The 14702-nt window shown below is 42.9% G+C and overlaps 1 protein-coding gene across 3 annotated transcripts in view; it reads right to left on the bottom strand.

The window, feature by feature from the left end:
- The window catches only part of PPP3CC (protein phosphatase 3 catalytic subunit gamma), a 776740-nt gene that overhangs the window by 355727 nt on the left and 406311 nt on the right, over positions 1-14702 (bottom strand). For all 3 annotated transcript variants that reach the window (XM_078666300.1, XM_078666301.1, XM_078666299.1), the window contains one exon: positions 5651-5762. In XM_078666300.1, the coding sequence (XP_078522426.1) occupies positions 5651-5762 (112 nt within the window). The remainder of the gene's footprint in view (positions 1-5650; positions 5763-14702) is intronic.

Here is a 14702-nt window from a genome sequence, read left to right on the forward strand (position 1 = left end):
CTCTGTATATGAGCGAAGTTTGAGAAAATCTTTTCATTAAACAAAAGCCAAAATTATTGCCATTGTGCTTTAGAACAGCCTATGCAAACCATCAACACAATAAGAGTCAAACTCCTCAATGTCACTTCTATCATAAAAAAAGCAAGCTAAAAACCATTAACAAGGTGTGCTGATATACTGTAAAATAAAATTCATAGTGAAATGCATATATATCGATCCTTTTGTAATAGAAACTGAGTAACAACTACAAGTAAGAAGCACTTGCTCTAATGGTCATATACCACTGGAGCAGAACCAGCTACTTGATGCCTCTCAATCCGGCATCCGCAGCAATCACAGCACCGACGACATCTGAATCTTCCTCGACTGAGGGTAAACAGCAGCTTTGATCATTCTTGACCTCTCGGCAGCCTTCGACACTGTATCCCATCACAAACTGATCAAAAGACCTCACCACATCAGCATCCAGGGGGACGCGCTCAGATGGATCACCTCCTTCCTCACCGGAAGAACCGAAAGGATCCACCTCCCACCTTTCACCTCTGAACCCAACGAGATCACCTGTGGTGTCCCGCAGGGCTCAGCCCTCAGCCCCACGCACTTCAGCATATATATGACCCCGCTGGCCATCATCGTCAGATCCCAAGGTCTCAAAATAATTTCCTATGCAGGCATCACCCAACTCATCCTCTCACTCACAGACGACCCCACCAACACCAAAACCATCTTCCACAGATGCATGACAAAGGTTGCTAACTGGATGAACAACTGTCTGCAGGTGAACACAGACAAGACAGAAGTACTGATCTTTGGAACCCGCAGCAAAACATGGAACGACTCCAGGTGACCATCAGATGTAGCACCCGCACCCACTCCCTCCAGCTACACCAAAAACCTCAGAATCATCATTGACAATAAGCTCACCATGAAATCACAGATCAACGCCATCGCCTCCGCCTGTATCCTCACACAAGATCTTCAAGTGGTTACCCGTACACACAAGACACACCCCCTCATCACCAGCCGACAGGACTATACAGCAATGCCCTTTAAGTAGGACTGGCTGCACACCTTCTACAGAGACTTCAGACCATACAGAACGACACAGCCAGAGTCATCCTCGGCCTTCCTTGATGAACACACACCACTCCCGACCTAAGGAAAATACACTTGCTCCCCATAAAGAAGAGATACCAATTCAAGCTGCTGACCCACACACACAAGGCTCTACACAACCATGGACCTGCCTACATTAACCACCACCTGAACTTCCACCAACCGTAAAAAAGACTAGGCTCCGCCTCCCTTTCACTTGCCCATGCTTCCCGCATCTACCGAATCACAAGTGTAGGACGCTCCTTCTCCCAGATCGCAGCAAAGACATGGAACAGCCTCCCCACTCACCTCGAGACCATCACATCACTTCTGTAATTCTGAATGACCTTCAAGACCTGGCTGTTCAAATAGTTCTCCGGGCAAGCGCCTGGATACACTATTGGGTGATTAACTGTGCTTTATAAATCCTGATTGATTTACACTATACAACACAATACTGCGTCTTTATGTAGACAAAGACAGGGGTCAGTCATCTCTGCACAAGTCCCGATCCTGATGGTGAAAGTATATTAATCTCTTTCCAAAAATGCAGAGAAAAGAAACCTCCTTGAAGTTGAAAGATTCAGCAAGCTTTCTCAGATTTCTATGGGTGAGCCTCCTGTGTAAAGGCAGCTTTATGAGATTATTTTAAGTAATCCTTGTTAGGTCACAAAAATATCATTTACCCAAGAAAACAACAAGAAATAAATGGTACTAAGCGAGAGCAAAAATAGATTTTTTTTCGACAAGTGTCTAAACCTAAACCTATTAATTGGGACGATCAACCAGTGCCTAAACCTATTAATTGCTAAATATTCTGTGGTTAAGGGAGGCCAACTATACATCGCCTTTAAGTACTTGTCAGCAGCCTTTGATTCTGTGGTCCATGTAAAATTATGGTTTATAATGGAAGGCATGAGCTTAGAGAAACAAAGAATTTATTTTATATGGGAGATGTATTTTGGTGCCATGGCCTGTGCACGGTATGGAAGAGAGGGTGAAAGCACCAGACCCTTTGGAATAAACTGTGGTGTCAGGAAAGGGTGCATACTCGTCCCTTTCCTATTTTCACTATATACAAACTGTGTGGAAGCTGCCCGGGCTGAGACCGCTACTGACATCCCTATCATTAATTCCACCCCAGTGTATAAACTGCTCTAAGCAGATGATGCAGTCTTGCTGGCACGAACTGGCAATACACTTCAGAGTCTGATAGAGACGTATACCAGATTTATGGAAAAGCTAGATCTTCGAGTAAATAAAACCAAAGCTTTTGTGCTCGTGGTAGGAGCGTGGCCAAAATAAATCCCAAGATGGAATATAGAAATGAGGAAGTTAGAGGTGGTGGACTCTCTGTTACTTAGGGATACTTTTTGATTCCAAAAATACGTGGCAAAACATGGTGAGATGTTTAGATGTATAAAAAGGCTTGGTCAAAGCCAATTGATGCAATCAAAAAGATCTATTAAGCAAAAACAACATCAGCTTCTACCCACAGGCTGCTATTTGGGGAACCACAAGCATAACTGCTTTAAAACAAATTGAAGATTGTTTTTGGAAGTGCCTGTTAGGCCTTTGTAACGGGGTGTACCGGAGCTGGCGGGGAGGTGATCCATACGGGCTGACTACATGTCCCAGACTCCCTCGGAACTGTCCGATGGAGAGGGCGGTGAAGGACACTGAACTTGTACCGCCCCACTCTCTCTCTCCCTTCCCCACAGGACATGGAGTCGAGTCTTGCCGACGCGACGGAAAGGGACTGGCCCTTTAATTCTTGGACTGAGCACGAGTGGGAGGAACCGGCCAGCAACGCAGTCACGTCAAAAGGAGTGCCCCCGGATCCACAGGTGTGCTTGTTCACCAGGAGGTTAGCGGAGCGGAGTTGTTGGAGTGCGGAAGGAGAGGTGGAGTCTACGGCGTACGGCGGAGAGAGAGACGAAAGGAGAGTAACACCGGAGGAAGGAGCGGAGGGGAGAGAAGAAGAGGACGAGCGGCGAGAAACATCCAAGGCCGAGGGCGACCCAGAGAAGACGCGTCAGGAAGAGGCAGCGTCGGCGTCTGCCGAGGACGGAGGAAAGCCAGGAGGCCACCGTTCCTATGAGCCGCCCAGCCACTCACCCAGGGGAGGTGCGTGGCTTGTACAGGTGCGTGACCGATTGCGGGGGTGGGTCCGGGGCAGTAGGACTATAGACAATCGGCCTGGGGATACCTAATTTCCCGGTTCCCTTTCCCTATACACTTCCCTTTCCATACTTCCTAGAGCCATGTTAGACCTCGAGCACCGGTGGTATCCCCTCACTCCCTTCCCCTTTGAGCCATACCGGAACGGACGTCTCACACAGCCCTTTTCTTTTCTGTTTCCCTCCTTGGGGACCCGGAGCCCTGCCGCAACGGACTCCGAAGAGGAAGCGCCACCCCCCAGAAGTCCAAAAGGGTCTCGGAAGGAAAAAGACCGTCCCCGGAGAAGAAGCCGAAGCAGATCCCCTCAGAGACATTCAACAGTCAGGAAAACATGTACTGATCACTTACTGGCCTCAATAAAACCTACGTTAACCAGAGCCCGGTTGTTGCCCCTCCATGTTGCCTCGCTGCCCGCGCCAAGCGTAACAGCCTTCCTAAAACCTGTTCCCCCTAAAATTGTCACCTTGAACTGGACGTTCCTTTCATTTCAGACCAGAACCCTATTGCCCCACCCCTTCTGTGGCATTCGGTGTGAAGGGAAGAACTGCAGCTCAGACAAGAAATTTTGAGAGAGTGATGGCGAACACCGTCACACAACTAAAGGGAGCACACCAATTTCATTTCTTTCTTCACCATCGAGAAGAGCATCTTCTATCGAGTTTCATACCAGACACAATATATCCCACGCAGCCCTCACCTGCCTTAATACTAGTTTAACAGGGCAGGGAAATTGATGTGGGTAGCTCGGATGGGCTATCACCACAACAGAAGAATTAGAATACGAACGAAAACAGTGAAATTGCTCTCAATTCTGAAAAACTAGAACCTCAGTCTTACAAATACTGAACAAACAAACTAATGCAAATTAAAGTACACATGAAATATAGTTCAAGCAAGATATTTAATGGAAAAAATTACATCTTTACTGGTTTGGAGTAACATATACTGTGTGGCACTGGTTTCGTATGTTACACAAATCAAGAACACCATGTTTAGAAGATCTCAAGAGCTGATGACCTTGTTCTTTAGAGAAATAAGGATGATTATCTGACAAACGTGGGATGCTGTAGAAGATTAATGTCCTTGAAAAAACAAAATGAGACAAAAACAATCCTTCCCTTCAGGTTGCACAATGTTACAAATGTGGCGTGCTTCATCTGCTCCTGTCTCTCACAGATGCTGTGCTCGACTCAGAAAAGGCTGTATTCTGCCCATCGAAAAATGTCAACAGTGTCACGACCACCAAGAATAAAAACACGTCTTTCTCTGTCATAACCAAAAGAATGCGAAAAAGCCATAGGGTGTAAGCGTAAAATTCATGTCACACTTGGCACTTGCCTTCCTCATAAGCACCAGTACTAACTATACACAAATATACTTCACACACTTAAGTTAACATCACTTTACTATAAGGTGTATAAAAAAAAAAACTCTGCAGGAAAGCGAATGACCACTTGAATGAATTGGGTGGATGAATTTCTGGAGAGCTCCCTTCTAACCGCATAGAAATTACATATAGATTACAAAGCATAGAAGGAAGCAGACGCTGGACTGGTGAACCCATAAGAAGGTATGTATTTTAAAGAATTCATCAATCACAAGTGCAAGACAGGCTTGTTGTTGGTTCTGGGTGATATTTTCACATGCAGTAGTTACCAACGATCTATGTATGAGAAGGTGAGGTTACTAAAGTGAGGGCTTAAAGAAGGAGGAAAGTAGGAAATACATTCTCAAGAGAAGTCAACAGGGCAATAACGCACATCACAGTTGTGGCATGGGCCAATAGTGTCAGAAAGAAAAGCTTAGTGTAGGAGATGCAGCATAATTGAACTGTGGTTAAACTTTCATTAGTCTTCACCAGCAGATGTACAGCAATGAGCCACTGTGGCTGCTGAGCAGAGGACACACAAAACTTAGAGTACTTTCAGAAGGCAGTTTAGAAAGGACCATTGTAACTAGAGCCACGTCAGAAGAGTACAACACAAATTTCATCTATTAACCAGAGTTTGCAACAACGGGAAACTTTAGTACCATGAGATGGTTAGGATAAATTCCATACCAAAGGTTAAAGAGCACTTAATAAATAAACGTATTATTAATATTAAAGGTTAAACAGTGAAGAAAATGTGATGGAGATATATGGAAAACTGGCTTGTCGAGACGAGAGGCACTTTCTTCCCTGTAATGACCGCCAGAATCCCATTTCAAAACCCTCAATGCTTCATTTTTTGGTCAACTCCTAGACAAACTACAGGAAAATGAAAAAGGAATGGCAACTGTGGAAAAAAATATGACACTGAGTTGAGGAAAAACGAGTGTATAAAGAGAGGAGGGGTCGAGTATCAAGTAGAATGAAAGGTTCTCTCTTACTTACATTCCTGTTTGAAGGTGAAGTATTCTGTGAGGTGTCTGCACTCATGGTTCCCCCGCAACAGGAACAGCGTCTTTGGATGATTAATCTTTAAACTCCACAAGTATAAAACGCACTACAAAGGAAATTAGACATAAAGGTAACATCTTTTAACTACAGCAAGGAAATCTGCAATAAAGTATAAATGAAAGCCAAATAGATGCTGGCAACATATTTCCCTTAAATTAGTCACTAAACTTCGGCGTACATGCCTTTGCGGCTACAAAAGCAACAAACAAACAATATTAAGTGCAGCCGACAGTAGAATGAACTTTAAATAAGGCTTTAAGGTTGCACCTGGAGAGTGACCAGGTAGACAACTCACTGTGGTACCAGCTGTTAGGCAAAGTCGCTTTCTACGGCATAATTTACACAGTTCTGCTAATGTAGCATCTTGTTTAAGAGATGATGTCTGGAGGGTAACTTCGTTTTAACCTTGCAGTGTCAAGGTGCTATTCATAGTGAGAACTGGGGGCAACTAAAATGGGTCAAAAACAGTGTTATTATCATCTAAACCACTCTTGTTACCTCCTTGATTTAGAAATATTTCAAAGAAACCAGAAGGAATTAGGGACTTTCATTTTCAGTAATCGGAGAAAGCAATAAAAACAAGACTATGCAATAGAAAGTTTTGAGAGGATCAGAAAGCATATATATATATATATATATAAATAAATAATATTACATAGTGAAGAGGGAAGAAAACATAATTTGACATCTCTTTATTGAAGTCAAGGTACATCCAAAGGTTGTGAGGGTCAACTTTTTTTCTATGAAATTTCCTATCCTCATCCATTCTTACTGTTCCCTTTTCCTCCTGAGTGTGGATCGGAGTATGTGTGATTGAAAAAGGTACAGCCTTGCTTGCTATTTACCACCGATTCGTACTATCTTCTTTACAGGATTAGAGTAGAGCGACTGATGTGTGCCATAAGTAGGTATCAGTAGGAAGCAGTATCGAAAGTCTACAGTTTTAGATTCTGGTTATGTGCTACAGCTAGAATATAACCAAGTCTCTGGTCCAATCTCGCTTCCTAATTCTGTCAGTGTATTTGTGTCTGTGTGGCTACAGTAAATCCAAGCCCCCAACACATTTGTGATGTACCTGCACTTCTCCTGTGGACTTCACAGGTCTTGACAAGGAGATTTATCAAGAAGGTTTAAGGTAGTGGCATAAATGCTAACAAAAGATGAAGGTAACCCTTTTGCAGACGATTAGAAAGATGAATTTCGGAGTTGTGACTTTCAGCTAGACATGTACACTGTGAAAAATTAAAAAGCCATGAATTTGTGTCCTCTGTCCCATGACTCCCCTGCTGCAAGATATTTCACATAAACACACATGATTAGTATTACTTTATAAACAGTTGCCCTACTCATATATTTACTGCTGTGAACTAGTACAAGGGCCAAGTCCTCTAAAATGAATAATCCAACCTTGAAGTTATTTTCCAGGTTTCTCGACAACCTCAAACATTGTGGGAGGAGGGCAAAAAAGTATAATACTGAAGTAGATATTTAGTTCAACTTCAAACAAACTCAAACATCCTCATCAATCACACAGGGGAAACATTTGACCAGGCACTGGGTCCTGAACAACACTAAGCATTCAATAATAATCCAGGCTTACTGCAGACCGAAGGAGGTCTAGGACGGATGAAATAAACAAGGGGGTTTCATTTCCTGTACACGGTCATATGGAAATCTGGTACTAAAGTATTTGAATCTGTAAACTGTAGTGAAGAGGGTGCATGTAATCCAATTACATTTATAGCCAACACTAGATAGGTCGACGCGTAATGAGGAAGGGTTTCTACGGATGTGTTGGGATTAAATAGACCAAAATAAATTTGAGACGCACTGGGGACAATTGTCAACAGGGCGTTGGGGGGAGTTAATATCACTAACTGAGCATTAATTGTGCTTCAGGGTGAGAACTCAGACTTCAAGCCTCTCAACCTGTAACAGACAATTCCGCATTGTAGCATGGAGAGTACAGAACGGAATGAAAATAGCCTTTAACTCACTCCAAGTAGAGCTATTAGTTTCAGTAACTTAATAGCCGACGTGTTTAGGTTTTCAACACCCAAAAATAGATGTCACTTTGCCTCAAAGTTAGGGGATAGCGGATAACCTAATAAGCCACAACATTGGTCTTGGATTTATTGCTCACAATGAGACTTTATTCTGGTGTAGGACATGGAGCACAGAGTATTTACTAAGATACACTGACAACTGAAAACGATTGAGTACACTTATTTTTCTAACAAAACACTAAGTACCGACAGTATACAGCACACAGTAAAGGCCTCTAGAGAAGCCCAAAAACAGGCAGTGGCTAGCAGAAGGTACAATACAAGCACGTCATGGCTTACAGAGGATGCAGCACAGATGTAGATGGATAACTGCAGCATTAAACAGCCCTCTCCTGTACTCATGGGGGTCCCCAAGGGTCTGCTTTGTCTCCTATCCTCTTCAACCTTTTCTTGGAACCTCTTGCAAACTCACTAAATTCCATGGACATTCTCTTCCACATGTATGCGGACGACACGCGACTGTATCTGATAATCCAATCCCCGGAAAACATCATCTCACTCAATACTACCCTAATGTTTACTCAAAACTGGTTAACGGAGAACCATCCCCTGCTCAACACTTCCAAAATGGAATTCCTGCTCATCTCCCCTCCGAACCACATACCCAAACTAGACCTCTGGCTGAGTCACCTCACTGCTTTCAACTGCACTCCTCTCATAGTAGACTCGGCCTCGTCTCTCGGTATCACTATGGACAAGCACCTGAACATGAAAAATCATATCAGCAATGTATGTAAAGGAGCAAACCACTTGATGAGGTCAAGCAGAAATATCAAACCTTTCCTTCCTCTAAATTATTTCAAGCAGGTGGTCCAAGCGCTTGTCTTGCAGAGGCTAGACTAAGGCACTACTACCCTCTGTGGCCTTCCCAAATATGCCCTGGCTCCACTAAGGGCATCACTGAATGTGGCGGCTAGACTGGTTACAGACACCAAAAGAAACAAACATATATCCCAGTCCTAAAGTCCCTCAAATGGTTGCCCTAAGAAGCACAAATTCAATTAAAGATTGCTGTTCTTCCGCACAAAGCCCTTCACTTCAACACTCCAATGTACCTTGCGCGAAAACTTGAGCTATCCTGTGGTGTAAGAGCCTCAAAAAGCGCCTCTCCCTTCCTCTTGAAACCACTCATCCTTAACAAAAAGAGAAGTTGCCACCGAGCTTTATCCGGCGCTGCCCCAAAAATGTGGAACTCTCTTCCACCGGAAGTATGCAGAATCTCTTCATCGACGGCGTTCAAATTGGAAGTCAAAAAATTCCTAATGAACAAATTCTTACCCTAACAGAGATAGGCTCACGTGCCCGTTGACATTGTTCGTACTACCATTGTACTCCCATCTGATACGGCCCTTCCTTACTGCATACTGTGACAACCCCCCCCCCTCGTTGCCCGCCTACACCTGTTTATTGCATTACCCTCCTGGGTGCAATTGTCCTGTAATCTGCGACCATTCCTGTTTTTCCTCTCTCCTACTTGATATGGATATTGCATTTTTGTCCTTCCTCCCGTCATATTGTAAAGCTCTTTGATATCTTTCGGGATCTTGTTCGCGCTGTATATAAAACTTTATAAATAAAATAAATAAAGTGTGCAGAGATCAAATGAAGCACGGCTCCCAACTGTGCTCCCAAAGTAGGTACAGTGCAAACAAGGCATGGCAGCCATGGGGCTCTGTAGACAGGAGGTATGGTTCACACTGGGCGTACTGTCCAGGATATGGCTCACAGTAGACACTATGTACAAATAGGTCTTTCCTTGCTGGGATGGAAGTGCGTACAGTATATTTAACCAACACCACCAATAATATAGAGAAGGCGAATAGAGTTAATAAAGTGCAGGCCCTGGATGAAGATCTCAGTGAGTTCAGTTTAATAAGCAGCAAGTACAGTACAAAAAGAGCCTGAATCACAAAAGGGAAAGACAAGCGTCCATGGCTGTAAGAGTGGGCACCATAAAAACAGGACACAGCACCCACAGCGGACACAACTAGGATACGGTAGGATGCTCACAGCAGATGCAAATTTGCCACAATCAAGCAAGGGTATAAGACTCGCAGTTACCAAAATTAAGTCAAAGCACTCACGTCTGGTACAATTAAGGGAGGGCTAAATAATGCCCTTTATGTCATTCCTGCAGTCAATGTGGATTGAGATTGACAAGCACATTTTCTAGATCAGATGCCGAAAAAGAGGGCCTTCTCTAGTCTCTTCTTTAAGTCATTAATATGTCAAATGTATTTTGAAACATGGAAGGCTAGTCAGCACAATGTTTAAGCAACTTAAAGAGGATGCAGACAGAGTCTGTATGGGCAACCCTTCTGAATGTTTACTCTTTGGGGAACAAACTCCCTCATAACAAGTCAATAGAATTTTCATTCAAGTCCTACACACCTAAATAGGCACCGCCCATGGGTGGGATTATGGAACACTGTTTATATCAAAAATGTATTTTTTATAAACTGTCCATGTTTAAATGCAGATAAACAGTGTAGCATATCTAAGGCTACATTTCCATTATTTTTCTTAATAAATTAGAAAATTCAACATTAAAATTACTTATAAGATTTATTTTTTAAAACAAAGAAGACAAAAAGAAGGCTAATACTGAATTTTGCTGCCCGAATGTAAAAAGGAAACACTAACAATGAGCTAAATAGGGCCAAATAGTACCACTGTGGAGGTGACATTTGACAGAGCCCCTTGAAGGGCGATCTGGACTGGTGGATGATTCAGTACATTTTGATGGGGAGTAAGAGCTCCTACTCTGTATTTTTTACCATAATAAAGCAGCCTCCTAGGAGAAGAATGGGTTGTTTAGGACTCCAGAAAGAAGTCTCATCGACTAGGTTTACAAGTAAATGATTTTTCTTTTCCTTCATGTGATCTTCATTGACAGTCATACATTTCAATAGAGCAGAAAGCCAAAACTCTCAAGAAAGTGAAGCCAAGACTACAGGATGATAATCATAAATGAAGAAGTTAACCAAATAAATTCCTGAAATCTACTTGACCCGCTTTGAAATCTGCTATGAAGTCAGTCTCTAAACAGTAATAACTGGTGAATAAGTGTATGAACTTCAAATACCAGATTTGCAAATGGCTGATGGAAATTTTCTCAAGCTGCTATACCTATTGTAGAGTAGGAGATGGGTTTTCCAGGCAAATGGCAATTTGTTTAACAGAAACTAATGCACAATATTATCATTCTAGAATTGGATTATTTACAAGCAGGCATTCTAGTCTCAATTATACTACAGAGAGCAAAGTTACCTAGAATCTCTAATCACTGTTGTTTTGCCCGAATGAACAGTGAAGGCCGTCTTGACATCCAAAGTACGCAATTACCTTTCTGTATGAGATATCAGATTATTTGGAAACAAATAAGGAAATAGTCTTGTTCCACACGAAAATCCAAGTTAACATTTAGAAGCAAAAAAGAAGGATACGTTCTCAAAGACAACCTACTGAAGCGTAAACCCATGTACAGTTCTTGAGAGAACAAAGTTCTGTCTTCACTAACCCTACAAGCTGATCTGATGGCAACCTGGAAAGCTGCTTTCCATGTCATATGATGAATAGAAGCTTGAAGTTTGGGTTTGAACTTCGCTTTGCCTGCACCACAATAAGCTTGAATGGGTGTGATGCTTATCTAATTAGTAGAAATACATTCTTAACACCTACAAATAAACCTTGTCATGTGGAATGTGAAAAGAGATATAGAAGAATGAATTTCTGTAAACAGGCTGCCTACAGAATTGTTGCGAAGTGTATCTTGACAGAGGAGAACTGCAGGCCTGAATTGGCAAAGCTCAGTAGATACAGTAAACCTGCCTCTTCTTCGCTGGCATGTGACTGAACAAATGCCATTCTATATATACCAAATGCAAAACTTCTCCAACTTCAAAGTATAAGCAGATTTTGTTAAAAGACACCTTCTCGCCTTCTTCGGAATATCCATAGATTTTTGGAAGTTTGACGTGCCCACATCTAAAGACGTCAGGAGCCATACTGCCAAGTTTAGTGATGGTATGATTTGGTGAATAAGACCCTTCAGCCCAGATAAAAGGTATGGTTTGCATGGTAAACCCAAGTGAGGTGTCCTAGACATGTGAAAGAGATCTATGAAACACTACTGTCTCTGCCATCCTTGTGCTAAAAGATCAGTCTGGCTTTGGAGCATTCATTCGATCAGTGATGATGGAATCAGATGAATTGGTTAAGAAAAAATGTAATTTCCATGAGAAAATGTACAAAAGGGCATAATCCATTATCACCGGTTCATGAATATGGATGAAAGTTTTGGCTGTTCTTGATTTGCGAGGAGGAAGACTTTTTTTTGTAGTTACCATCATCACTGAAGACAACTTAAAGCATGACATCACCTACTACCCACTTATGAACCTGCTTTAAAATCCTGCTGACTGCATCTGACAGGACCTTTTCCATGTCTAGAAAGTGAAGAGCTTTGATTGCAAGATTCTTTTTCAATCAACTACATAAGGCTTGAGCTTCCAGGAAGAGAACCCTAAACCACATACCTCTTCCTGTGTATGTAATTCTGTGTGGCGGTGGTGTCTACCTGAAGAAGAGCAGGCTTTGACTAAACTGAACAGTATAAACATACTGAAATCCAGATGGAATGCTCAAAAGCCAGAAGGGATGCTCAGAGAAAAAGCAAATTAATATAGTACTCCATTTCCAAATGGGCCTCGCAACATTAGTGTGCCTTGATGTAATCCTCAACATGTCAGTGCTGCAGCTGAGGAAACTATTTGGTATAGCAGGTCATGAAAAAAAGACATTCTGGAAAATGAACCACAAGTACCACCCAGTCAGAGACTATAGTACTTGCTGCTTGAGAAAGTGCCATTCGGTCTTCCCGGTTGGCTCCTCTGATGCACATTTGCTGAACTGTTAGAAGAGGAGCTATCTGCAGCAGACAACACTTTTGTAGAATAGCTAAGCATTGCACTTCTGAAGGAAACGGTCTGCACATCCCGCGTTCCATCTAATTCACTCAGTACTAAAATGAATGTCAATCTTGGGAGAGGAGTTGGCCTAACGGCTAGGGCGCTCGACCTCGGAATCTGGGTTCGAGTCTCGGTAACGACGTCAAAAACACCTCCTGTGATTCTGGGCAAATCACTTAATCTCCCCGTGCCTAAAATAAATGTGAGTCCGTCCTCATGTAACGTAACTGGTGCTATGTAAAGCGCTCTGATACCTGATTCGGTTCGGGTCTAGTTCGCGCTATATAAAACTCTGCAAAAAAAAATCTTGGAATATGTACGGAGGACACAGGAAATGGAGTTGAGAAACTGTTGTCTGAAAGTCCCAAGTAGTCTTTTGTAGTGCAAAGGCCTTGATCGGATAGTCACCAAAGAAGCTATAAGTAAGGATTGGTTGCTTTTGCAGACACACCCCATACTGTTTTAAATGTCAAGAAAGTGCACAAGCCAACTTAATTCTGCAAGATAGCAATTTGCAGTGATAGTGGCTTTTCCCCATTAGAATCTTGAAAACGTTTGGCGATTTCTTTTGACTGCGATGTGAAAGTAAGCAACTTGAGAACAGATGTAACACATCTCGTCTACCAGATGTAGTTTTTTTTTTTTTTTAAGTTTCAAAAACCTTTATTTCACATCACATAGAATACACAGCTGAGAATCCACAACCCGGAGGCCGGCAGCGCTACATAGCAACATATTAGATGGGATAACACAGCCTGATAAGCCAGCATCCCGTAGGGCCCGGCGGCGTTGTATCACTAGCACTATATTAATCCATACCTGCGTGAAACATGTCCAATCATTTTAGAAAACACTTTCTTTATGTCTTTGGAAAGCAACTCAACAGTACCCTAACCCAACTTCCTGCCCTGGCCCCAACCTGTATAATAACGATGTACGATGTCTCACAGTGCCCAACCCATGGAACACGTTTGTCAGTCATGAGGATCGGGAGGTCCCCACCCTCCCCTTGTATGGACACTGTGACGTTGCCCATCGCTTGTCGCCAAAACTTTCTTGAACGCAATTAAACTCCCTTGACACCCCACCCATCCCCCTCCCCTATTCACAACTTCCCCTTACCCTCCCCCCCCCTGCCGAGAGTAGAACCCTTCCCAATGTGGTCAGTGTGCTCTACAGTTTGATTCTCTAGAAACAAGCAAAAACAGTGATATCGGGTCTGTGCAATCAGCTCCTCAAATCGGGTCACCAGGTGTTGTGATTTCTGGAGGACTAATGCCTTCGTGTCCCACGACTACCAGTTCCGGGCTATTTTGTGTCAGAGGGACATCCAATCCCACCAACTCTTGGATCATTACCCCCCATGCCTGGAGAACTTCGGGCAACTTCCCATCCCTTCTAGTATGCCTAATATGGTCTTCCTCTGCCAGCGCCAATTCTCTCAGGTCAGACTTCCATCGCTGCAGCACCGGACCCTGTGGGGATAACCAGTGTATGTCTACCAGATGTAGTTGGGGATAAATCAGATGCAATGTCAACATTCTGAATGTTTCTTTCCTTACGTTTGCACTATTAATATCCAGAATAGCTTCGAATTTGCGTTTCAGTCCTTCCTCCTTAAAACGTTTGCCTGTTTGAGAGGTAACATTTCGATGGTCAGTTTCTGCAGATGGGCACTTGTTTCTGTTTGGAGACCACTCATTTGGGCACCTTCTTTGTGGCAATCACATGCTAGGCATTTGACAGAGTAAAGCCTTTTGCACAATAGAAATTTATAGATGGATTTTGCCAATACTACAAGACTGCTTATGGAACTCCCCCATGAGTTGCATACAGGGAATGTTGCCCTTCTCTCGTGTGAAGATTTTCTTTCCCAGTTCGGATGCCTTTGCTGGGGCTTTTCAATTGCCAGTAATAGGTTTGAACCCTCTCTTTATGAAGTTAGTACCT

This window comes from Lissotriton helveticus, chromosome 11 (genome assembly GCF_964261635.1).
Source record: "Lissotriton helveticus chromosome 11, aLisHel1.1, whole genome shotgun sequence".
Lineage (NCBI taxonomy): Eukaryota > Metazoa > Chordata > Amphibia > Caudata > Salamandridae > Lissotriton > Lissotriton helveticus.